The following is a 27,538-nucleotide window of genomic DNA, read 5'->3' as shown; positions in this document are numbered from 1 at the left end:
ACATTTAGCATGCACTGGAAGATTGGTAGTTGAATACATTTTTAAGCAGACTGTTTTCGGTTCTGCTGTTAGAACCACATATTTCACTATTTTTTTAAGAACAGAGAAATGACATTTACGGTTAAATGCAACAAATACAAAATTTTTTGAACAGGTCTCTGCACGATATTTCAGAATTTGCACCAAATGTAATTCCCATAATGATCTTCTGTTCCCTGAAAACATTCTCTCTCTAACTCGAATTTCTCCATTGCTTGACTCATTAGTGATTGGAAATATGCAGAATACGTTAGTTTTTTCAGTTTTTAAATTACTTATAGCGGTATCGTAACAGTAGCTCAACTACGGTGCATCATTAATTCTAGGCAGTGGAGTTTCCACTTAAGGCTATGGCCTGTTTGATTTAACACTTTCTACTTATTGCATTTTATAGTTAGAGAAAATTATTTTTGTAGCTTCTCCTGTGAGAAGTACTGAACTTCACGTACAGTATCTTGCCAAATTTCAGTAAAATATTTGACTTGATCATCTGTTGACGTTTTCGATCATTTTGGTTACTTCTTCAGTCAGGAGTCTCGTACTATTTTTATTTCTACACATGCAAAGCCTCTAAAAAGAGTTATTCTGCAACTGTAAACGGAAGAGCGTTGTTATAAATCAGCAACAGAGGACCCGAAGTAGAGCCCTGTGACACAGTGTGACTGGCTGCTTCAAACTTGTGATGACATTTAACGTTTAACAGCCAGCTTACACCTACCTGTAGGTAACCTACATGATACTAGAAATAAAAAGGTGCTAAGCTTCTCAAAGATGATTTGCATTTAGTCGGAATCATAGTGACTTCTTGCCAAAACCGACGCAGAGAATGGGTATTTTGTTCAATAACGTACATGGCGGAAAATATCTTCATTTTCAGGGCTTCAGTTGACTATCAAAGTATTACTGTCAGATCAAAGTGACAGAAATGCGTAGGTCTAAACTTGGCTGTTTTTCTTTTGTACATGAAATCGCAGTCAATAAGCACAGTGAACAAACTATTAATCCCACGTTAAAAGAACAAAGTTGGCGCTTTGGAGAGTTTTAGCTGGAATATAACTGTTACCAGAAATGTAATCAACTGACGCACACTGTAAGTCATTATAATATATATATATATATATATATATATATATATATATATATATATATATATATATATATAATGTGTGTGTGTGTGTGTGTGTGTGTCCCACGTCTGCACACATACATACGTTACCAGTTTCACGAACATTACGCACTAACGCTCCCCATACTAATCCCATAGCCATAGACAATATCTGGGATTACTTCGAACAGTGGGTGATACACAGCAATGAACATCCCCGCAGTTTGGTAACTCTTTGGGATCTAGTCAACAGTGAGTGGGTTTAGCTGGACGTGGCACACCCGGAGAAATTTATCGACCCGCCCTCTACGCTCAACTGATTGCATAATCAATACTAAATGTGGTGTTAAACGGCGGCTCTTAAAGTGTGGAATTATTTCAGACAGAAAAATAGGAAACAGGACGACACCAGCTAATTAGGTAGTCTCGATATAAAATTACGAATAGCTCAGATTCGAAAGACCTACAATCTTAAAGAACTTCATCTGTGATAGCATGATCTCCTGTGGGGGTATATCTGTTTCTTACGATCTGTTTTTCTCCGTGTCCTAATTTTCCGACTTGTCATAACGACTTCAGACCGTAAATAACTGATTTTACTGCAACTTAAATACGTAGTTTTACATCTAAAGCGCCAGCATCCCAATTTATCATACTCGGGGAGATGTTCTCAGCAGTGTACGCGCCCGGAGATTAAGACCGCCCGCTCTATCCCGTTAGGCACGTGGACCATTCGTCGCCAGTAAACAACATTCCGGCACACGTGCGGGGCGCGCCGGAACAGAAGCGGCAGCTAGACGCCGATTAAAAATACGCGCCAGGAAGGGCCAATAAAAATTCCCGTACCGACTACGTCCACGACTCAATGGATCACGTCAGCTAAGTTAACTGGACCTGGGCAGGAAAAGCGCACCTCCTTTCTCCGGAAGCGGCAAGTGGTGTATTTTCGGATTCGTCGAGCTATGCTGATGCTTTGTGTCACCGTCTGACTGCAGTGATTTCTCATATTACCGCCGTGTAAGAAGCTGGCTAAATATGATAGTGTTCACGATCTGCGCACAGTGGTACTAAATACGTAGAAAATTTTACGCGCAGAATAATTAGTTATTATTTGTTTTATAGCGTTTATAGTAGTCGACAAATATCTCTCTAAAACCCACTGTGTGTGCTCATGTACGTTGTACTGGACCGATTTCAACCAAATTTAGTAAACGTATCACTTACAGTCTAGAAAAAAAGCTCTGTTGGAAACCACATCTTTCGCCTAGCTGTGAGGGTGAAAGGGGATTGACATAGTAACCGAACCTAGGAACGTTTGCCGCATTTTCAGCCAAATATTGTACATACATGACGCATATATGCATGAAAATACTGTGGACGACTACTACACCAAGGAGTGAGAATGGAAGTGAGAAGCCGGGAAAAGTGAAAAAACTCTGTAACGGCCAATGTTGGTATCGAGGTCGCTGGGCAGGTCAGTGTCAGTCCCGATGACGTTTCACCCTCTCTCTTCTTTATCCTTTGCTACGCCAAATCATATAATGAAGCTTCGACTGGGAACTGTTTCAGGCTCCTGGCTCGTTACAACATATGGCCCTAGGCCTTGATAAGACTCAAATGATCATGATTACGTTACTCGAAGACTCGATCTTTTCTATTTGCCTACAAGACGTTTCCCCCGCATTGAGGCAGTGTCCTCGCCCAACTAAGCAATAACCCAACGTTCATTGACAGCCACCGACCGATTAACCACATTAACGTCCTTTGCAAACTGTTCGAAAAGATTACATTCCGACGATTATGATCGGTTCTCGAATCACAGGTCCTTTCGTTACAGTATATTTTCAGTAGATGGTTCTCACAACTGGTAGTTACTTCAGAAACGTCGTAATCAGCGCCTCAAGCTGCTGATAAATTTCTTTATTTAACAATCAGTTTCGGACAATAGACCATCACCACGTTCTTAAAAGCATTTACGGCAGCATATCACGTGAATATAAAAACATTAATTCGTTGTTTTATTACCTGTCGTCAGTGTTGTCATTCAGAATGGTTGGAATTGCTCTAAGCACCTTGGGACTTAACTTCTGAGGTTATCAGTGCCCTAGACTTAAAACTACTTAAACCCAGCTAACCTAAGGACATCACGCACATCCATGCCCGAGGCAAGATTCGAACCTGCGACCGTAGCAGCAGCGCGGTTATAGACTGAAGCGCCTAGAACCGCTCGCCCACAGCGGCCAGCGTTGTCACACCGTAATATAAATAACACCGTCAATATATTAACTGTGCAAGGCGGTGCACTCCTTCATGTTAAATCAGCAATCGACGTCAACGTTATGAAGCACTCTGACGATGATTTGATCATTGTTTAAATTTCTGGATGGCATCGCTAATTCCAGATGAATTCTCTCTTGATAGAGGGACTAGTGGCTCTCTGTTCAGTCTCTTAAATCCCAACCACCCGACGTTTCACCAAAAGGAGCGGAGTCTGGGTTGAGGTCACAGTGTTACATATTAGCATCTCTAACTCCTGAAGTAATTTCTATCGTTCTTGGTACTCGTAGCACTTGTTACCTGGACAAAAATTACTGTGACTGCAGAACATTGCAAGCACACCTATGACTGGGGATGGGCGTGAAATCGGATGACATGTAAAAACCTCAGGCCTCTCCATCGTCTGTCACGATGTCAGGGCATGTGACATTGTTGGTGGTGATAGTTCTCTCCAACGCTCACTTGAATAATGGTGGAATGTGGAACTGAAACTCATTTAATAAAGGTGTACAATATTAATAATCGACAAGCAGACTACATGAAAACAGTTATTTATTTCACTTGAATGTCACCTATGTCGAAATTGGTCCCATTCTCTGGATGTGAGAATTGTTGGGTTGGTGGATAGATCCGGAAATTTCTCTCTGCCTACGTGGGAATGTTCCTTGTGAAAATGGCTTGTTGCTATTTACCCCGAGCAGTTATTTAGTTCCAAGTTCGTGTCTCTGTCGTGCGGATAACTGCTTGTACAGTGTAGTTCTATGTTCTCGCAGACGCGCATCCTGGGTTCGATTCTGGGGGAGGGTCGGCCAGGGTGGCCGAGCAGTTCTAGGCGCTACAGTCTGGATCCTCGTGACCGCTACGGTCGCAGATTCGAATACTGCCTCGGGCATGGATATGTCTGATGTCCTTAGGTTAGTTAGGTTTAAGTAGTTCTAAGTTCTAGGGGACTGATGGCCTCAGAAGTTAAGTCCCATAGTGCTCAGAGCCATCCTGGGGGAGGACACGGTGATTTCGAGGTTGACGATAGTTTAATGCTGGGCAGAGTACAACTGTGTCTGGACAGACATTGCACCGAACGCTTCTAACGATGGGCCTTCGCAGCCGATGATCCATGCATCTGCCAATGTTAAATCCACAGCATCGAGAACTACGACTAAAATGGGCACGTGACCACCGGTACTGGATTTTTGCGCATTGGTAGCGAACTGCGTGGTCTGATCAACCCCGATACCTTCATCATGCCGATGGGAGGGCGCTCATCCGTCGTCTTCCAGGAGAACAGCTCCTTGACACCTCTACTGCGGGACAGAGACAAGCTGGCGGCGGCTTCATTACACTCTGTAGAACATTCGCCTGGGCATCCATTGGTCCAGTGGAGCTCACACATGGCACCATGATGGCCAAGGAGTGTCGTACACTGTTTGCACACTACATACGCCCCTTCATGACGATCATGTTTGTCGACGGTAGTGGCATTTTACAACAAGATAATGCGCCATGTCACAAGGGCAGGAGTGTGATGGAGTGGTTCGAGAAACACAGTGTCGAGTTCCAATGTGGAATAGAGGTGTCGAACAGTGCACCATCACCTCATAGGCCCGTTGTTCGTAAAGGACCATCTTCCGTGCTTGTTCGACCTTCTCCTTGAGAGTAGGAGGAACCTGCAGTATCAACATAGTGGATGTCCGGCCCACAGTTCACTAATTTCTACTGCGTGTCTTTTCTTCAAATCGATGGATTGGACGAAGAAGACTTGTACCGTGGCCGGTCTGTTCGTCAGATCTGATGCCATTGGGTTTTTGCTGTTGGGGAAGGTGAAAGACTGTGCAGTTGCCGTAGAAATGCTAGAACGTGTGCAGCAATAGTTGTTTGGCAGACTGCTAGCTTGTGTTTACGTTGGTGATGGTCATTTTTAGTACAGGGTTTGAGGGTATATTGGTTCTTTACGTGCCAGACTCCACACAGGTACTACATTAATCTTCTTTTGTCTTTCGTTTGTCCTAGGCAATGCCCCATTTGAAAAAAAGACACCTCCGCAGACGTAATAATTTCTGTGTAGGTCTGCACATAAGCACCCATGTCTGGTTCACATTAGTTTGTGCTACCACATGGAGCAAACAACTGTCGGTATTTACAGTGTTCGAACTAAGATATCTCGTAAACTGTTTGCTTTAGACACATTAAACAAATACCATTGACATGCCAATTTACTCTACTCTGAATGTGGTACCGTCAATAGGCATTGTTCAAGTGCTATATTTGTACCTTTTGTAAATACCTACCCATTCGGAACTGATAACACTCGGTGTATGGTCTGCAAAGGTGGATCCTGCCCACCATTTCAATATGTGAAATCCGCATATCAATGGGACCTTGTTGTTGTTGTGGTCTTCAGTCCTGAGACTGGTTTGATGCAGCTCTCCATGCTACTCTATCCTGTGCAAGCTTCTTCATCTCCCAGTACCTACTGCAACCTACATCCCTCTGAATCTGCTTAGTGTACTCATCTCTCGGTCTCCCTCTACGATTTTTACCCTCCACACTGCCCTCCAATCCTAAATTTGTGATCCCTTGATGCCTCAAAACATGTCCTACCAACCGATCCCTTCTTCTACTCAAGTTGTGCCACAAACTTCTCTTCTCCCCAATCCTATTCAATACCTCCTCATTAGTTACGTCATCTATCCACCTTATCTTCAGTATTCTTCTGTAGCACCACATTTCGAAAGCTTCTATTCTCTTCTTGTCCAAACTAGTTATCGTCCATGTTTCACTTCCATACATGGCTACACTCCAAACAAACATTTTCAGAAATGACTTCCTGACACTTAAATCTATATTCGATGTTAACAAATTTCTCTTCTTCAGAAACGCTTTCCTTGCCATTGCCAGTCTACATTTTATATCCTCTCTGCTTCGACCATCATCAGTTATTTTACTTCCTAAATAGCAAAACTCCTTTACTACTTTAAGTGTCTCATTTCCTAATCTAATTCCCTCAGCATCACCCGATTTAATTGGACTACATTCCATTATCCTCGTTTTGCTTTTGTTGATGTTCATCTTATATCCTCCTTTCAAGACACTGTCCATTCCGTTCAACTGCTCTTCCAAGTCCTTTGCCGTCTCTGACAGAATTACAATGTCATCGGCGAACCTCAAAGTTTTTACTTCGTCTCCATGAATTTTAATACCTACTCCAAATTTTTCTTTTGTTTCCTTTACTGCTTGCTCAATATACAGATTGAATAACATCGGGGAGAGGCTACAACCCTGTCTCACTCCTTTCCCAACCACTGCTTCCCTTTCATGCCCCTCGACTCTTATGACTGCCATCTGGTTTCTGTACAAATTGTAAATAGCCTTTCGCTCCCTGTATTTTACCCCTGCCACCTTTAGAATTTGAAAAAGAGTATTCCAGTCAACATTGTCAAAAGCTTTCTCTAAGTCTACAAATGCTAGAAACGTAGGTTTGCCTTTTCTTAATCTTTCTTCTAAGATAAGTCGTAAGGTCAGTATTGCCTCACGTGTTCCAACATTTCGACGGAATCCAAACTGATCCTCCCCGAGGTCCGCATCTACCAGTTTTTCCATTCGTCTGTAAAGAATTCGCGTTAGTATTTTGCAGCTGTGACTTATTAAACTGATAGTTCGGTAATTTTCACATCTGTCAGCACCTGTTTTCTTTGGGATTGGAATTATTATATTCTTCTTGAAGTCTGAGGGTATTTGGCCTGTCTCATACATCTTGCTCACCAGCTGGTAGAGTTTTGTCATGACTGGCTCTCCCAAGGCCGTCAGTAGTTCTAATGGAATGTTGTCTACTCCGGGGGCCTTGTTCCGACTCAGGTCTTTCAGTGCTCTGTCAAACTCTTCACGCAATATCGTATCACCCATTTCGTCTTCATCTACATCCTCTTCCATTTCCATAATATTGTCCTCAAGTACATCACCCTTGTGTAAACCTTCTATATACTCCTTCCACCTTTCTGCCTTCCCTTCTTTGCTTAGAACTGGGTTGCCATCTGAGCTCTTGATATTCATACACGTGGTTCTCTTCTCTCCAAAGGTCTCTTTAATTTTCCTGTAGGCAGTATCTATCTTACCCCTAGTGAGATAAGCCTCAACATCCTTACATTTATCCTCTAGCCATCCCTGTTTAGCCATTTTGCACTTCCTGTCGATCTCATTTTTGAGACGTTTGTATTCCTTTTTGCCTGCTTCATTTACTGCATTTTTATATTTTCTCCTTTCATCAATTAAATTCAATATTTCTTCTGTTACCCAAGGATTTCTAGCAGCTCTCGTCTTTTTACCTACTTTATCCTCTGCTGCCTTCACTACTTCATCCCTCAGAGCTACCCATTCTTCTTCTACTGTATTTCTTTCCCCTATTCCTGTCAATTGTTCCCTTATGCTCTCCCTGAAACTCTGTACAACCTCTGGTTCTTTCAGTTTATCCAGGTCCCATCTCCTTAATTTCCCACATTTTTGCAGTTTCTTCAGTTTTAATCTACAGGTCATAACCAATAGATTGTGGTCAGAGTCCACATCTGCCCCTGGAAATGTCTTACAACTTAAAACCTGGTTCCTAAATCTCTGTCTTACCATTATATAATCTATCTGATACCTTTTAGTATCTCCAGGGTTCTTCCATGTATACAACCTTCTTTCATGATTCTTAAACCAAGTGTTACCTATGACTAAGTTGTGCTCTGTACAAAATTCTACTAGGCGGCTTCCTCTTTCATTTCTTAGCCCCAATCCATATTCACCTACTATGTTTCCTTCTCTCCCTTTTCCCACACTCGAATCCCAGTCACCCATTACTATTAAATTTTCGTCTCCCTTCACTATCTGAATAATTTCTTTTATTTCATCGTACATTTCTTCAATTTCTTCGTCATCTGCAGAGCTAGTTGGCATGTAAACTTGTACTACTGTAGTAGGTGTGGGCTTCGTATCTATCTTGGCCACAATAATGCGTTCACTATGCTGTTTGTAGTAGCTTACCCGCATTCCTATTTTCCTATTCATTATTAAACCTACTCCTGCATTACCCCTATTTGATTTTGTGTTTATAACCCTGTAATCACCTGACCAGAAGTCTTGTTCCTCCTGCCACCGAACTTCACTAATTCCCACTATATCTAACTTTAACCTATCCACTTCCTTTTCTAAATTTTCTAACCTACCTGCCCGATTAAGGGATCTGACATTCCACGCTCCGATCCGTAGAACGCCAGTTTTCTTTCTCCTGATAACGACATCCTCCTGAGTAGTCCCCTCCCGGAGATCCGAATGGGGGACTATTTTACCTCCGGAATATTTTACCCAAGAGGATGCCATCATCATTTAATCATACAGTAAAGCTGCATGTCCTCGGGAAAAATTACGGCTGTAGTTTCCCCTTGCTTTCAGCCGTTCGCAGTACCAGCACAGCAACGCCGTTTTGGTTAATGTTGCAAGGCCAGATCAGTCAATCATCCAGACTGTTGCCCCTGCAACTACTGAAAAGGCTGCTGCCCCTCTTCAGGAACCACACGTTTGTCTGGCCTCTCAACAGATACCCCTCCGTTGTGGTTGCACCTACGGTACGGCCATCTGTATCGCTGAGGCACGCAAGCCTCCCCACCAACGGCAAGGTCCATGGTTCATGGGGGGGCCTTGGGTCCATAAAATACTTGCGGTGCAAGTTATAGGTGAGTCACCTTGTATATGCAGCCATATCTAAAGGGACGATCACGTAAAACCAAAATCAGGTAAGGCGAAAGGAAGGAAGATTTGTTTGGAGGGTTTTTGGAAAGTGGGATGCATCTCTTCAAGAAACAGCATTCAATACACTGGTGTGACCAATTCATTTGTTGCAGTATTTGGAGTCTCTATCAGGTAGGCATTACAGATACACGATAAATTTAAAGACGTGCTGCTGGGTTCGTAATTTGTCGCTGTAGTTGATAAATAAATGTAAATGTTGTGTGACTAGGGCCTCCCGTCGGGTAGACGGTTAGCCGGGCGCAAGTCTTTCGATTTGACTCCACTTCGGCGACTTGCGCGTTGATGGGGATGAAATGATGATTATTATTATTATTATTATTATTATTATTATTATTATTAGGACAAAACGACACCCAGGCCCTGAGCGAATAAAATCTCCGACCCAGCCGGGAACGAACCCGGATTCTTAGGATTGACATCCTGTCACGTTGACCACTTTTTTTTTTTTTTTTTTTTTTTTTGTAGTCTCATTTTGTTCGTTTTCGTTCGTTGTATCTGCTCGGTGTGGACGTCGCAAGACACCCGTTTCAGTACGTCGTTGATCCATTAACTCAGTTTTTTTTTTTTATTATTATTATTACAGAGAGCAGCTAACCCTCAGACCGAACACGCTGAGTAACCTGCCGGCAGCACTCAGCTGCCGGGGTCGGACGCTGTAATCGATAGGAAAGTATAACAGAAACGCTCGGCGAACTTAAATGGGAATTCTTGAAAGAAGAACGACGTAGTTTTCGTGAAACGTTTTGCGAAAATTTGAAGACCCTGCATTCGAAAAATATTGTGCGAAAATTAATCGGGCAAAATCTTATCGTGGGCGGAAAATTGGTGCACGAACAAATGCATGTAGGAAATCATTTATTCTATAATACTCAAATAGAATTGGACATAAAATCGATAACATTTCTCGAAAGTACCCTCAGACATGGACTTCACAAATCTTTGTAGAATATGCGTGTAGATGGAGACGAACTGCGCGAACCAAGAATTGTGTGACAAACTGACAAGTTCTTCTCTCATGCAGCTCGCAGCAGATTTCAAAAGAAAAACTGCATTTGGATTGTTTATAGTGCACGTCTTCATTTGCCACAACAGCGGAGAAATAATGCTCGCTGTTAGACGGATCCCCCATCAACGCTGCAGCTGCTGAAGGTAAGTTGTGACTGGCTGCGTGGAGCCGCTCCAGAGGTTAAGCAGCGGCAGTGGCTGTCGAAGTGAGTGCTGCCTGCCTGTCTGCCTGCCATATTACATTCAGGAATGCGAGCTCCAAGGTCGGTCGACTCGCAAGGCCGTAGCGGATACAATTCATACCAGTCGGATATGCTCTTGAGTAACATCGGCATCATGTGGGAAGGAGCTGTAAAGTTACGCGCTTTAAAGGATAGTTGGTTACATGAGGTAATAGAAGTAATCTCTACCAAAAATAGATGTGACTTTTTGAACGTTTCTGCCAGAGACCTACGGATTTCGTTTCTTGCCAAACTAAAACATAGCGGTCACAGTTTATAACTAGATTGCAAACTAGCATGCTTTGAGTCCGCACACGCATGACCCTATTACAGCGAGTACACCAAAATACGAAGACGTTTTTACGAAAATTTCAGTCTTTAAAACCGAGCGAGGTGGGGCAGTGGTAGCACACTCGCATTCGGGAGGACGACGGTACAAACCCGGGTCCAGCCATCCTGATTTAGGTTTTCCGTGATTTCCCTAAATCGCTCCAGGCAAATGCTGGGATGGTACCTTTCAAAGGGCACGTCCGACTTCCTTTCCTAATCCGATGAGACCGATGACCTCGCTGTTTGGTCTCTTCCCCCAAAACAACCCTCAGTCTTTAAAAAAACTATGGTGGGTCTCGGAAACCAGGCTGATAAACAAAATGCTTAACAACGACGACAACAACAAACCGATGGGCTGCTGTCAACATAAAGACGCAGCAACTCGGTGTGTCAAGAACTGGGACCGTAGGGAGCTGCGGCAACCGGACGCACCAGGCATCCTTCTGCACGGAGTCGGCCTCCCAGTAACACCTACCCACAATTAACTTCATAAAGTTCCAAATTATTTCGAATATACAAAGGTAAATTAAGAAAACGAGATGTTCGGAAATTCCCGTTAGAAACTTCTAGGACTTGTAGAGGGAACAAGCACTTTACTTCGGATAGGAACCCATATCCAGAAGAGTCATCCAACGACGGTATAGATCGTGAAACTTACAAGCGCCTAAGCCCGTAAACTTGTTTATATACAGGGCAACTCCGTGATGACATTACAAACATTTCTAGGATAATGAGAAATGTATTAATCTGAGGTAAGTGTCCCTATACCGCAAACGAATGAGACGAAAGTTGCAAGCGAAAACAGTCAGATACCTCTGACTGTGGAAGACGTATACCGGTACTGTTGTTGCTAAGATTGTAGGGTAGGAAACTTAACGATGTGGTAGTGTGGACCAAAACAAAATTTGTCCAACAAACACGGGTTCTACACTACTGGCCATTGAAATTGCTACACCAACAAGAAATGCAGATGATAAACGGGTATTCATTGCACAAATATATTATACTAGAACAGACATGGGATTACATTTTCACGCGATTTGGGTGCATAGATCCTGAGAAATCAGTACCCAGAACAACCACCTCTGGCCGTAATAACAGCCTTGATACGCCTGGGCATTGGGTCCAACAGAGCTTGGATGGCGTGTACAGGTACAGCTGTCCATGCAACTTCAACACGATACCACAGTTAATCAAAAGTAGTGACTGGCGTATTGTGAAGAGCCAATTACTCGACCACCATTGACCAGAAGTTTTCAATTGATGAGAGATGTGGAGAATGTGGTGGCCAGGGCAGCAGTCTAACATTTTCTATATCCAGAAAGGCTCATACAGTACCTGCAACATGCGGTCGTGCATTATCCCGATGAAACGTAAGGTTTCGCAGGGATCGAATGAAGGGTAGAACCACGGGTGGTAACACATCTGAAATGTAACGTCCACTGTTCAAAGTGCCGTCAATGCCAACAAGAGGTGACAGAGACGTGTAACCAATGGCACCACATACCATGACGCCGGGTGATACGCCAGTATGGCGATGACGAATACACGCTTCCAATGTGCGTTCACCGCGATGTCGCCAAACACGGATGCGACCATCATGATGCTGTAAACAGAACCAGGCTTCATCGGAAAAAAATGACACTCTGCCATTCGTGCAACCAGGTTCGTCGTTGAGTACACAATCGCAGGCGCTCCTGTCTGTGATGTACCGTCAAGGGTAACCATAGCCATGGTCTCCGAGCCGATAGTCCATGCTGCTGCAAACGTCGTCCAACTGTTCGTGCAGATGGTTGTTGTCTTGCAAACGTCCCCATTTGTTGCCGCAGGGATTGAGACTTGGCTGCACGATCCGTTACAGCCATGCGGATAAGATGCCTGTCATCTCGACTGCTAGTGATACGAGGCCGTTGGCATCCAGCACGGCGTTCCGTATTACCCTCCTGAAATCACCGATTCCATATTCTGCTAACAGTCATTGGATCTCGACCAAAGCGAGTAGCATTGTCGCGATACGATATCCCGCAATCGCGATAGGCTACAATCCGACCTTTATCGAGCTCGGAAACGTGATGGTACGTATTTCTCCTCCTTACACCAGGCACCACAACAACGTTTCACCAGGCAACGCCGGTCAACTGCTGTTTGTGTATGAGAAATCGGCTGGAAACTTTCCTCGTGTCAGCACGTTGTAGGTGTCGCCACTGGCGCCAACCTTGTGTGAATGCTCTGGAAAGCTAATCATTTGCATATCACAGCATCTTCTTCCTGTCGGTTAAATTTCGCGTCTGTAGCACGTCATCTTCGTGGTGTAGCAATTTTAATGGCCAGTAATGTAGAATGCACACATCTGGATGTATGAGCACTTAGTGATTAGAGGAGATGTGATAAACAAGTGCACATAGCCCATCAGGTATGCATTTTAGAGCCCATTTTTACTGGACATTTTTTCCTTGTTTTGGTCCATACTACCACATCTGAAAGCTGTCTACCCTAATATCTTAGCAATAAGAGAACCAGTCCACGTATTCCACAGTCAGAGGTATACTATGTCATCAAATGTATCCGGACTCCACCAAAGAAATACGTTTTTCATATTAGTTGCATTGTGCTGCCACCTACTGTCAGGTTCTCCATATTAGCGACCTCAGAAGTCATTAGACATCGTGAGAGAACAGAATGGGGCGCTCCGCGGAACTCGTGGTCTTCGAAGGTTGTCAAGTGATCGGGTGTAACTACTGTCATCCGTCTGAACGCGAGATTTCCACACTCCTAAGCATCCCTAGGTCCACTGTTTCCGATGCGATAGTGAAGTGGAAACGTGAAGGGACACGTACAGCACAATTTGTTTCTGGTACAGGGACCCTTATCTCACTTCAATATATGCATCCTTCATCATCCTAGAAAGTTTGTAACTTCACGGAATCACCGCCATACATACACACATACATTTACAGGCACCGACGCCTATAACTTCGACTCTTTCGCGTTGTTGGTTGACGTTTCCGGATGAGAGTTCCTATTCAAAATATCATGTACTCATCTCCTCTACAAGTACTAGAAGTTTGTAGTGGGAATTTCCGAGCACCCTTTAAAACTTCGTTAGATCACAATATAAGTTCATTTACAACGTTAAACATTCATGGAGATTAACAAAGTGGTTTCAAAACTAATGCGAAATTTGATTACTTCCCTGATGTACCATTTTCAATGTGGTCTGACTGAGCGAGGTGGCGTAGTGGCTAACACACTGGACTGGCATTCTGGCATGCCGCGTTTGAAATCCCCATCGTACATCGAGAGTTAAGTTTTCTATGATTTCCAAATATCGCTTAAGGCCATGGTTCCTTGAAAAAGGCAAGGCCAGTTTCGTTACCTGTGTTTCCCCACTGCGCAGTTGTGCTCAGTCGGTAATGGCATCGTCGTTGACGAACTCTGCTGTGCATTGAAACCTTTAAGTACATTTAATTCGTTAAATGAAGCATCGTAAACAATGTAGGCGTCTCTTAAACAAAGTTGGCACTGTTCTCTCAGACACACCACTACTGTCCACAAAAATTACGAGTAAACTAAGCAAGTATTCGTCAAGTATAAAATGATATTAAAACATGCGGTGCCACCTGTTGTTAAGTCTAAAGCGAAGTAAGTATTCACTTGCCTCTCAGAACTTCCGTTCCAACTCGGTAACACAGGCATTTATTGCAACTGCATCAACGTACTTTTTCAGCGGGACATTAAATATCAATTTGTCGTGTAGATTATCAGCATTTCTGATCACTACAGATAATGTGATTCTACAACATATATATATACTCGTGCAAGGTGAAATGCAACGAATTTCGGCAATAGCACAGACAAGCATTTGCTATCTACCGCTAAATAATTACTGCAAACATATAAATCTTGAGGCCTAAATTTTCTGTTACAATTTTGCAGAAACAAAACGACAAGGGTGACTGTAAAAGTAGCAGCTTACAGTATGTGATGGTGGTAATTACTCTAGATATGCGTGTGACTTATAATTCAATACTGAAATACTGTGCAGTCTGATAGTTAGCTGCTTCAGACATTGTTATTGTAAATCACAAAAGCTTCACAACCAGAAATAAGTGAACGACACATAACAGAGCATGTAGACCAATGGGAAAGTTTCCCCTAGCTGCAATATGGCGGACTTTGCACACGCCAAGGATCTGCGAGCATGCCGAAATTCTATGCTACGAAAACATAGTCCTACATCTATTTAGTACAGAGACCATTACGTAACACCGACCTCAAAGCTCAATTACCTAAGAACATAATGAGAAATCATTCACTTCATAAATTACTCATACGGGTATCTAGAAAGTAAAACAGCTTACCCGCACACAACAAAGACCCATCACACCTTCTTGGGACATTCCTGAAATTACCTTTACGTCTGTCGATTTTATTCCGTTAAGAGCGGCGTGATTCGTTCTGTCTACAACCCAATCATCATCATTTGGTTCGATACTCGCTAAGCTCGTATTTTTTTCAGTAAATGAGAGGTGCGTATCAACTGCCTTCCTGCAGTAATGGAATACGGGATGAGCCTGAACGCCGATATCTACGGCGCTCTAGATCACAGGGACGGACAGAGCCTGCTGAGTTTCGCAAGATCTCTGTTTGCGGAATCCAGTTTGACTTCGCAGTGGAGATTTTCGTTCACAAAAAATTCATAATTATTGAACATAAAAGGTGACAACAATACAGAAGATCTGGCCCATGTCCCTTCTTGAAAACGGAAATTACCTGTACTTCTTTCCAGACGGTAAGGATCCATCTTTGCTCTAGCGACCTACAATAATCTGCCGCTAGCAGGGGAGCAAGTTGTTTCTCATGTTCTCTGATTGAAAGGTAGGACCGTATTACAATGTTAAGCGGTGAACCGGTTTCGGAAAATAGAATTCAGTATTTTGAGCTCGGGATTTTAGTCAGATCTGATGGCAAAATTTAACTTTCTAATTCATTTATACTTTGTTTTTCCCATCCTTACGCAAATTATTGCTTCGTACGGCTTTTGTGTCAACTAGGTTCAGACTTCTTTTACATCTTTGACGAAACTCTCTCGCTTCCGTAGAAACTTTCTATTACGGTGATGAGACGACGGTGGTCTTTCCTATCCCTTAAAACTCTGCTCGGAACTTAGTTGTCTCAAAAATATCGAACGATGGTTTTGAAATTCATCTAATTTTGCTCCATATCTTAATCCTCAGAACTGGATGTTTGATTTTAACTACTTAGATACTCTGCAATTTGTATTTGTAATTCTTTCTAAACAAAACATTTTCGTAACGTTCTTAAGGTTCATAATAACTCCCGTACTCACTAATGCCATCACACCCTTATCATCACTGATGTACTCCTTCACTTTGATTCGAAAGGGTCAGGATTGTTTGTCTATCGTAGCCCTAAAATGTAACACTCAGGATATAGTTCCCTATCGGCTCGAAGACATTCAGAATGATGTTACACGAATAATTTCTGGCTAAAGTTTTGATCCCATTCTGTAACAGTGACACTGAAGTCTCGCCTCATGAGAATAGCGAGATAAAAATGTTCTAAAAAGTTCCCTGTTAAGGGTTCTGCCACTACAGCTCCTGATACAAGCGGTCTCTAGAAGCGTCCGATTACCTTGTCTGACCCACCTATGATGCTTACCATCACCTACATGACCCGCTGGGTTCGCGACTGTTCACACCCTTACGAAATATCCGCCAAGGCGAGGCAGCAGCTTCAGTACTGCAGCTGTGTCAGGCCAATCCAGATCTCCCTTTCAGCTGTTTAATCACCGTGAGCGAGTGCTGAGTTTTCGGTATGAGCCAGAGACAAATGAGCAGACCAAGCATTCGAAGCATGTCGATCCATCACAAAAGGAAAAGGCGAAAACCAAACCAGGTGATGTTGAGTGTTCCGTGGGACTGGGATATGTGATGCTAACATCGTGTACGAGGTGGCAACCAGTCAAGAAATATTTACTGAGTTGGTTTAAAAATATTTTATTTCAAAGGCCCCAATTTCTGTCAGGTTAAAGCTGCTGGAAAGACACCCCATCAGCGCTCCGCAGAAGTTGCTAGCAAATTCATGTTATCGGTTTGGCTAATAGCGTGCGTGGGAGGCAGGTCGCGCATATGCACGCTGGAGGGATTCTACGCATTTGCGTCTCTCTTGCTGTCCAGATCTCGAGTGCAACAGACGTCTCTTTGAGAAGCAGGAGCCTCCAGCTCTGCGTCACGTGAGTGGCGACCAACAGATTTTAACGGGAACCGCCTCCCCTCCCGTTGCCCACTTTGTTCAGTTTGTTTGACCTCCAAGTCTGACCTACATGTGGTAACTTCCTAACCTAGGCGCTCCCCTCACATCCCGTACATTGAAATATATTCTCTTCATTTAACATAATTTCCTGTTGTCATTTCACATCAGCCCTGGATGCCCACCTGATACGTCCTGACCGCCCGACCATCTGTACAACTGCCGTCAGTTGTATGCAACAGCCTCCGTCTCCCCGCACCTGTACATATGCTTCTCAGGTGCAAATCGTCACAGGAGCATGTTCACGAAATCACTTGACGAGGCTACAGGATGTTATCAAAACGGTTTCACGATTAAATGTCGAAGGAGATGTTTTTGCTTAACGATAACATCCCAACCCATTCTGCACAGAAATCACACTTGCTGCTTCTTTGGGTTGTCAAATTTTGCCTCGCCACCGTATACTTCTGACATGGCGCCCACTGACTACTTCTTGCCTCGATTGAAAAAACCATTGAGTGACAGGCATTTCAAGAATGACCACGGTGTGATTTGCGAGCTTTTAAGCTTTTTGAACAGCCAAAACTGTAGAGTTGTACAGTCAAGACCAAGTCATCCATAGTTCGGTGTGTACTGCACAACCTTTCATACCGTTGCTACACAGCAAACCTGGACCTGTATTTAAAAATGATCGTTGTGATCCACATTTGCCGGCCGGGGTGGCCGAGCTGTTCTAGGCGATACAGTCTGGAACCGCGCGACCGCTACGGCCGCAGATTCAAATCGTGACTCGGGCATGGATGTTTGTGATGTCCTTAGGTTAGTTAGGTTTAAGTAGTTCTGAGTTCTAGGGGACTGATGACTTGAAGTTAAGTCCCGTAGTGCTCAGAGCCATTTGAACCATTTTTTTGATCCACATGTTGCGAGAAATGTTTAAAGAGTGTAACTCTACTTGATTCAAAATAGTTACTCTCTAAGTCACCTCCGTGATTTCCAGGCAAATGCCGGGGTGGTTCCTATCAAAGGGCACGGCCGGCTTCCTTCCCCGTCCTTCCCTAATCCTATGAGACCGATGACCTCGCTGTCTGGTCTCCTTCCCCAAACAACCCAACCCCTAAGTGGCCCTTCTCTTGAAGTCTTCTCCACTGGACAAAGGTAGATGATCTTACGAGAGCTTCTCAGCTACAGCCAGTCGTGCTGTTTATCTTACTCTGGTACAAAGTACTCGTAATGCTTTGAAGTGCGGTAAGACGTTCTTCAATTCGATGTCACGTAGGGTTTTGTGGCATCCATTGATGGGAATAACACGTCGCATTGGAGGGTAAATACGTGGAGGACACCATCACCAAATGTCAGGGTCGTAAACTTGGTTTTTTCGAGGTGATAAATAAAATTTCGGCTACCCGCCGTAAAATATAGCATTTCTGAATGTCACTTATTATTTTAGGCGCTGTCTGTAGCGGGCGGTGCCTCTACCGGCTGTTACACAGGTTACAGCCGAGAGCGCCGGGCATGAAATGCATAATACAAAGTGGAGCGTTTCGTCACGGAGTGGCACATCACGCCTCCACGCCGCTATCGGGCGCGCAGAGCCTTCATTATGCAAACAGGACTGGGAGGAGGAGGAGGTGGTGGTGGTGGCGGCGGCGCCAGGGCGACGGTCGGGGCTGGCTGCCAACACGAGCAACGAGACGGCGGCGAGGCGAGGCGCGGCGCACGTAGCTGTTTAGTCCTCTTCCGGCCCCGAGGGTCAAGGTCGCCTGCAGGACGGCCACGTGGGCGACGGCCCACACTCTCCAGTTCTCAGGACTGGACTTGGAAGGCTCCTCACAGATGCCGAGGAAAGTGAGTCGCTAGCAGGTTCTTCTGCGTTTGTCGCCAGTTCAGCTGGCGTTGAGGCGCAGCTAGTTACCTGAGCAGGTCCATTACTTCTGTCCAAAAGTCCGGTAAAATCAGGATATTATTTAATTTTTCTCGAACAGAATAGAACAAGATATGGTTTAATCGAAATGCACTGAAATGAAAAGAAAAGCTACCATGTAGGAATTGTCCATATGGTACGAGTCCTGTCTCCCTCCATCCTTCCGGCCCTCTTCCTCTACCCCTCCTTGGTCCCTCCCTCGCTTGCGGCTTTGCTTGCATTTGTCCTGCGACTCCAAGTCCTCCGTTCCACCTGCCAGTCTTCGTCACTTATTTCTGGCTCTTCTTGCCGCTTTTCGCGATGCAGATGTAGTCTATACCGATGGTTCTGTGGTCGATGGACGCCCTGGGCTTGCTTTCATCCACGGCGACTATGTAGAGCAGCATTCCCTGCCTTGTGGGAGCAGTGTTTTCACTGTGGAGCTGGTTGCTCTTTATCGTGCACTCGCTCACCTTTCCTCCTGCCCTGGGGACTCATTTGTCGTATGCAGTGACTCCCTGAGTGGATTGCAAGCACTCGACCAGTGTTTTTCTCGGGACCCTTTGATGCGCGGTATTAAGGATGCTGTTTTTGCTCTGGCCGAGTGTGGTCGTTCAGCGACGTTTGTGTGGACCCCGGGCCACATCGGCATTCCAGGAAACGAACGTGTCGATCGGTTGGTCAAAAAGGCCACCACTTCGCCACCCCTGGAGCTTGGTTTCGTGGAAAGAGATCTCCGGTCAGCCCTACCTCGCAAGGTCCGCGATGTCTGGAGCTCTGAATGGTCTGTCTTGAACACGCCAAATCAGCTCCGCATGGTCAAGTCGTCCACGGCCGTATGGAACTCATCCTTGAGGAGCAGGCGTAGGGACTCAGTTGTTCGCTGCCGTCTCCGAATTGGACATACGCGGTTGACGCACAGCTATCTCCTTCGTCGTTAGAAGACGATGGACTGCCTCCTTTTAGCCCCCTTGCGGCAGTCCTGTAATTTACCAGCTGCACTTCTTTTAATTCTCGGTGACGATGCCTCTACAGCTGACTCAGTTTTACGTTTTATCCGTGCAGCTGGGTTTTATCACTTGCTCTAGTGTGGGCGCTCTCGCAGGATTTCTCAGGCTACACCCTCTCCAGCGACTTTTAATTGTGACGTGGATACCAAAATAGTATCTTTTATGGTAACAAGTTGTGTTGATACCTCAATCAACACTTTCCAGCTGCAGGTTCTTCGTTTGTCGTTGAGTGGTTGACCTTTTACCTGATCCATCATCCACTGTAGTCTGTGTTACTCTAGTCAACTATTTGCTCTGCTCCTTTTAAGTGTCCTCTTTTTGTGTTACTGCGGTGTTCATTTTAGCTCTGTACTCCAAGTTCCCTCCCTCTGGGTGCAGAGGTCACACTTTTACTGTGTAGGCCTTTTACAAGTATGTCTGTTGGGAACTGCGGACTGATGACCTCGATGTTTAGCCCCCATCAAACCCCAAAACAAACCAACCAACCAACCACATGGTACGGAAATCAGTAGATGAGATGTATATGTACAAATAAGTACAATTTTAGAAAAAGTGGATGATTCATTTAAGAGAGAGAGAGCTTCACAAACTGAGCAAGTCAGTAACGCGTTGTTCCACCGCTCGCCCTTAATCAAGCATTGCTCGGCTTGGCACTGACTGATACAGTTATTGGATACGCTCCTGAGGGATGTCGTGCCAGATTTTTGCAATCGGCGCGTTAGACCGTCAAAATCCCGTTCCTGTTGAAGGGCCCTGCCGATAATGATCCAGATGTTCTCAATTTGAGAGTGATCCAGCGACCTAGCTTTCCAAGGTAGGATTAGGCGAGAACGAAGACAAGCAGCATGAACTCTGGCCGTGTGCTGGCGGGCAATATTTTTCTGAGATGTCAGGCCAGGATTACTTGTCACGACGTGCAGCAAAAAGCGGGGTGTGTAATGTCGCTGGCGAAACACTGTGCTCTTAGAGCGCCGCAGACGGCAACGAAATGGGTCTGACTATGAAATGAAGTAGTACTGCAGATCCCCATTCCTGGTTATCGGGCCATATGGCGAGCATAGTGAGGTTGGTATCCCATTGCTGTCTGGGACGTCTCCACATAAGTCTTTGCATGTCATCGAGGCTCAGTTTGAAGCCAATTCTACTCCAGTCAATAGTATTCATCATCGAGCAGGTTGGGGATTGCGCCTGGGAGTGACGCCTCTCGCTGCATGTGAGCCCGGAGACCGTCCCCCCCCCCCTCCTCCCCCATCTTTTTCCTGGATTTCAAGCCGCATCAGTCCGACATTCACGTCCCACGGAACTACTCTAACCTCAAGCGTCGTTACTACCCCAAACACCTCGACTCAACTATTACTACTGCCACGGCAGTACGATCAGGAGATCGCTACCAGAAGCCAGCAGCACTACCTTTTATGGGCTTGATTTGTGCCCGAGGGACTCATTACGTCGTAGTTAGATCTCTTACCTTAAAAAAAAAAGTCTCCTTTTTAAGATGAACGTAATTGGCGGTTTCTTAGCTGTAAAGTATTAAGTTTTCACAACAGGTACGCTCTCTCCATTTTATTTCTTTCGTTCATTATAGTCCACACAGAAGAAATATGGACCATTTGCGCCTCTGAAGACTAGCTTGTGTGGTTGAAGAACCTGAGCTTTGTACCTCCGGTTTTACCTGAATCCCTCTAACGAAAACATACACTGTACGTCTGTCCATCACGATCTCTACCCACATCACGAGCCCATAGCACGAAAGTCGTCTAGCTCAAATTTGCTAAATCCGCAACAGATGTGTGAGAGGCATAGGCAGTTTTACGACTGGTACACTCTGTTCCCCTGTACACTGAACACGTATTGCTACATAGAAGCCATATGGAACTTTGTCTGCAGTAGAATCCTCGGGCACAACTATTGCGACAGCTGCTGCCATCATTGGATTTCATGATGTAGTTAGGCAAGGTACTAGATTTCATGAGGGAACTGTTACAGTTCATCGACATTGAACTGGTCAGTGACGAACATTTTTTTGATACTGGAGCCTCGAACCGAACTAGGTAGCTCAGATATTAGATTAGCATTCGTAATGAGCAGTTTTCGCATCCCCGTCCGACCATCCTGGAGTAGGTTGCCCCTAATTTCCTTAAATTGCTTAAGAGAACTCTAGGACTGATCCTATGAAAAGGGCACTGTCAGTTTCCTTTCCTCACCCTTGCGACTTGCCTCTAACACCGAGGGGATATTAATCTAACCTTCCCTTGAAAGACATGAAATGATGATTTTTGACACACTCAACGCTGCTGAGACTGTTAGGTGTATTTCATCTGCTCCAAGGAGTCTAAGTATTTTACTGTCCAGACACGGCTCCTTACAGAACCTTTGTGGCATTACTTTGTAAACTTCAGTCCCAAAACTATATTAATAAAGATGAGTTATTTGTTTTGAGCCTATTGCCAGTATTTGAATAAGCTACTTATTCGAGTTGTGAATACGTACTTCAGACATACTGAGACATTAAGGAACTCTCAAATTGGTAATGGAGGGAAGTGCGGGGGATAAAAATTGTATTGAGAGACTAAGACCTGACATCAGCAAGGAGGTTGCTGAAGTTAAGTAGCGATGAAGGGACTGGCGTGGAGAGCTGCTGCATTTAACTAATCTTCGCACTGCATAAGACAGCTTATATCGACAACAATGAACACTATACACGTGCTATTGATCGGATTCCTCATTTACAAGCGCGGATCCCGAAGTGAAAATCTCGGTTATGAGGTGGTCGTTGTCAGTAGAAGAAGCTGTTCATTAAACACGTCATTCTGTGCATCTTGCTAAGGGTCAGAGTATCTCTCTCAAACTGTTCAAAGTAACCACGTACCGCCAGAATGCAGAGTTCAGCTCGCCGCCACTGTGAATGTGAAAACACTCGAGTGTCGCAGGTTTCACTACCAGCCAGTTGTGTTGTACAGGGTCAAACACCTTTTGGAAATCTAGTAATACAGAATCAATCTCAAATCTCTTGTCAAGTAGCTTTCAAAACTTCGTGTGTGTAAAGAGCTAGTTGTGCTTCATAAGAACAAATTTTTTTTACAAAAATTCGTGTTGATTGCGTGTCGATAGACCGTTCTCTTAAAGGTAATTGATAATGTTAGAACACAATATATGTTCCTAGAATGAAATTTTCTCTCTACAGCGGAGCATGCGCTGATCTGAAACTTCCTGGCAGATTAAAACTGTGTGCCGGACCGAGACTCGAACTCGGGACCTTTGCCATGAGGATAAAATCAGAGAGATTAGAGCCCATACAGAGGCATACTGACAATCCTTCTTTCTACCAACAATACGAGACTGGCATAGAAGGGAGAACCGATAGAGGTACTGAAGGTACCCTCCGCCACACACCGTCAGGTGGCTTGCGGAGTATGGATGTAGATGTAACTGCCTTTCGCGGGCAAGTGCTCTACCAACAGAGCTACCCAAGCACGACTCACGGCCCGTCCTCACAGCTTCACTTCTGCCAGTACCTCGTCTCCTACCTTCCAAACTTTACAGAAGCTCTCCTGCGAACCTTGCAGAACTAGCACTCCTGAAAGAAGAGCACTTGCCCGCGAAAGGCGAAGGTCCCGAGTTCGAGTCTCTGTCCGGCACACAGTTTTGATCTGCCAGGAAGTTTCACAATATATGTTCTCCGTGTGTTCACCATCCGCTTATAAAAGCAGAAGGAAAAATCATCGCCATGTGTGGCGTGTCATAAGACACGAGAATCGACCCGTCGCAGTGAGGAGACGGTGACCGCCGGACTCCCCGGGGCATGCTTTCGCCGTGTCGCACCGCGTCCACGGCGCCTTTCGATCGGCCACACTTTCGCCCTCGCGACGGCGGCTGTCGAGCATTAAGTGAGCACATTCGCCGCGCAGCCGGCGTGTCTAACGCGAAGTCCAGTTCGCGCCGCGGACTCAGAGTCCCGCGCAGAGGAATAATAACGGAACGGCCGCCTTTTGCTTTCTTTTCGCGGCAGTGCCTCTCGGGGCGTGTTCCCCCGCGTGCTGTGCTGTGCTTTGCCGTGGCGTGGCGTGGCGTGGAACGAGCCTGTTCGCCTTGACTGCCGAGCCTCGCTTGTCGCCACGAGTGACTCGGTGCGCGCCGGTACCGTTGCGACAGGCGCTGCCCATGCCGAAGAGAGCCACGCACAGCCTAGCCTTTTACTTCCTCACCTGCTAATACAGCAACTGCGCTAGCTGGTCAAAATAATAGGGGGCGTTCAAAAAGAAACGATCCGGAAGCACAATTACAGAACCCGTTACCTTTATGTCAGAAGTATTAACGCTGTTGAGACACTTGTCCCACTGTGACACAAGGCGGTGAATGGCTGTCTCATGAAATTCCCGTGGCTGCGATGTTAACCACTTTCGCACGTACAGCTCGACGTCGTCGTCCGAGGTGAATCGCTTGCCACTCGGAGCCTTTTTAAGAGCACCAAAAATGGCGTAATCACAGGGAGAGGTCCGTGCTGTGTGGATGGTGGCCGAGAACCTCCCATTTGAATTTCTGCAAGAGTGCCGCGACTGTGTTGGCCGTATGAGGCTTTGCATTGTCGTGGAGCAGAGATAGCCTGGTCGTTTTGATCTGATCGCTTGCCGAAGGGTGGTAAAGGTTTGCGAGTAACGCTGGACATTCACTGTTGTCCGGTGCTGCAGGAAGTGAATGAGAAGATTACGCCATTTTTCGCCCCCTTAAAAAGGTTATGAGGGGCAAACGACTCACCTCGGACGACGACGTCCAGCTGTGCGTGCGGAACTGGTTAACATCGCAGCTCCGGGAATTTCAAGAGACAGCCATTCACCGCCTTGCGTCAAAGTGGGACAAGTGTCTCAACAGCCAGGGTCAATACTTCCAACACACAGGTACTGGTTTCTGTAATTATGCCTCCGGCTCGGTTTTTTTTTTAATGCCCCTTATATGATGGGAACTCATCGAGTAAAACAGAAGCGATTTCTGGCGTTCCCCAAGGTAATGTTATAGGCCCTGTGCTGTTCGTTATCTACATAAACAATTTCGGAGACAATCTGAGCAGCCGTCTTCGGTTGTTTGCAGATGATGTTTGTGATGTCCTTAGTTTGGTTAGGCTTAAGTACTTCTAAGTTCTAGGAGACTGATGACCTCAGAAGTTAAGCCCCATAGTGCTCAGAGCCATTTGAACCATTTTTGAACCAACGTTCTCCTACGAATTCGAAAATATTTTGTTGTCGCCGACCTACATAGGGGGAAACGATCATCATAACAAAATAAGGGAAACACCGAATGATGTAGGAGTTCGGGAGTGGAACAAAGGAGAATTATTGTGAAGGTGTTGATGTTTGGTTTGTGGAAAGCTCAACTGTGCGGTCATCAGCGCCCGCACAAAGTCTCAATTTTTGCGCAGTCCAATGTTTACGTCAATCAAATCTAGCAATTGTCACAAAAGATGATGATGATGATGATGATGATGATAACACGAACATCCAGTCCGCGGGCAGAAAAAAAATCCCTAACACGGCCGGGAATCGAACCCGGAACCCAGTGAGCCAGAGCAACGCTGGCCACTTGACCACCAGCTGCGGACTACTGTGAAGGTGGTGCGATGAACCTTTGCCACGCACTTAAGTGTGATTTGCATTTGGATGTGATGTAGACGCAGCCGTATACGGAGATCCCTATGTAATGGAGTTTTGACCACTAGATGCCACCAGAAGCGGACCTGCCAGTATAAAATGAGGCAGAGAACATTGTGTTGTCAGTACAGCAGTAACAGCAGAATGGTTCCGTCACGAGAGCTCTGTGACTTCGTTCGTGGACTAGTCGTAGGATGTCACCTGACTAACGAATCCTTCTAAAGCTGCCGAAGTCGAATGTTGGTGGTGTGACTGTGAAGTGGAAACACAAAAGAACAATCACAATTAAACCAAGACCCGACAGACCTCCTGTACAGATGGACAGGGACTGTCGAGCATTGTAGAGGGTGGTTTTAAAAGAAAAAGGAAAAAAAATCGCATTAAATCAGCGGTAGGGCTCACTCGTGAGTTCTAAAGTGCTGCCAGGAATCCATCTAGCGGAATGACTCCGAGTAGGAGATTAAATAAATAGGGTACAATGGCCGAGTAGCTCCTCTTAAGCCGCAGATTTCTTTAGTCAATGCGAAGCTACTCTTAAGCTGGTGTAAAGAGAGAGGCCACTGTACAATGGATGCCTGGAGACTAGTCATATGGAGTGATGAATCGCACTGTACCGTTTAGAAGGATTTGGATTTGGAGTTAAAGAATGGTTATAGAATGTTACGTGCGATGCCAACAGTGAAGTACGCAGGAGGTGGTGGTGCAGTAAGGGGGTGTTTTTCCTGGTTAGGGTGTGGAACCCTTAAATGTACTTCATGAAAAGTTAAATGTGGTAGGATATGGACACATTTCGCAGCATTGTGTACTGCGTACAGTAGTGGAACAGTCAAGAGACTATGGCTATTCATAGTAGCGTGACAATGCTCCCTGGCATAAAGCAGCATTAGTGAGGTAATGGTTTGTGGACAACTGCTTTTCTTGAAGTGGACTGGCCTGCCCAGAGTCCCGACCAGAAACAAATGGAACACTTTCGAGACGAGTTAGAACTTACACTTTTCTCCAGGCCCCAGACCCAACATCACTTATTTCTTTGGTTTTGGTTCTTGAGGAAGAATGGGCTACCATTCCTTCACACATTTAGACATCCTCCATTGGAAGTGTCCCCAGTAGAGTTCAACCCGCCATAAAGACGGAGGGTGGATACCCCCATATTAACTTCCTGTAATTAGTGTCCGTACACTTTTTATCAGACAGTATACTGGGTTTTTTTGCGCTGCGCCATACTTGCCTGAACGATGTCGTTGAGTAAATACGTAGGCTTCCGCAGGCGGAGACATCTGTTACGCCTGAAACTTTCCTACTGGAGCTTCCGTGTTGGCAAGCGAAGGCATATACGCAACCATCATCTATTCTCTGTCCAACGCAGGGCGCACGAGACATATCACCTGACGTATTGCTATGCCGAATTGCTCGGAAGCAGGTTACTGGCGGACGCCGCTTTATCTGCATCACTGCAAATTGTTCAATCAGAAAAAAAATCCAGCTTCGTTTTCACCATAGAAAGGTAAAGCTAAGCGTAAACATAGTAACATCCGTAGAAACTCAGAGTACCTCCTGGATGCTAGTTACAGTAACAGAAAGCTCCGTGTCCTCCAACCTTCATCCCAACATAATTTCTACCCCCACCCCCAACCGTAAACAAACTGCAGTCAATCACCTTCGGCACTTTACGTTTCACTGCACATAGTGCGTCCCTCCATTGCTCCAAGTAGAACCAATTATTTCTTGCAGATTAGTAACATCGCCTCTCGCCGCAGTCCGCACTCAACCATCCACACTTGAGGCCACCTTCACCAGAATGTCTACGTTTCACCCATTTTCCTACACACCAACGCGCTTGTCTCCTTATTGCTCCTTCCATTGGTTGTACCACTAAAGACCATAAAAGTGAGCCCCCATTTGTCACTCGGTTCTTTTGTCGCCTAGCACATTGTCGTGCTATGTACTCAAAGGTG

The 27,538-nt window shown here is 45.2% G+C and overlaps 2 protein-coding genes across 3 annotated transcripts in view; one reads left to right on the top strand and one right to left on the bottom strand.

Annotated features, from left to right (window-relative positions):
- The window catches only part of LOC126272753 (uncharacterized), a 451,358-nt gene that overhangs the window by 273,492 nt on the left and 150,328 nt on the right, over positions 1 to 27,538 (top strand). The window lies entirely within an intron of this gene.
- The window catches only part of LOC126273328 (sterile alpha motif domain-containing protein 1-like), a 92,799-nt gene continuing 83,867 nt past the window's right edge, over positions 18,607 to 27,538 (bottom strand). Inside the window, exon 2 of the mRNA XM_049976875.1 lies at positions 18,607 to 18,791. Coding sequence (XP_049832832.1) covers positions 18,607 to 18,791 — 185 coding nt within the window. The remainder of the gene's footprint in view (positions 18,792 to 27,538) is intronic.

This window comes from Schistocerca gregaria, chromosome 5 (genome assembly GCF_023897955.1).
Source record: "Schistocerca gregaria isolate iqSchGreg1 chromosome 5, iqSchGreg1.2, whole genome shotgun sequence".
In the NCBI taxonomy this organism is placed as follows: Eukaryota; Metazoa; Arthropoda; class Insecta; order Orthoptera; family Acrididae; genus Schistocerca; species Schistocerca gregaria.
Note: the sequence above shows the minus strand (reverse complement) of the source record. Positions and strands in the feature narration are given on the sequence as shown.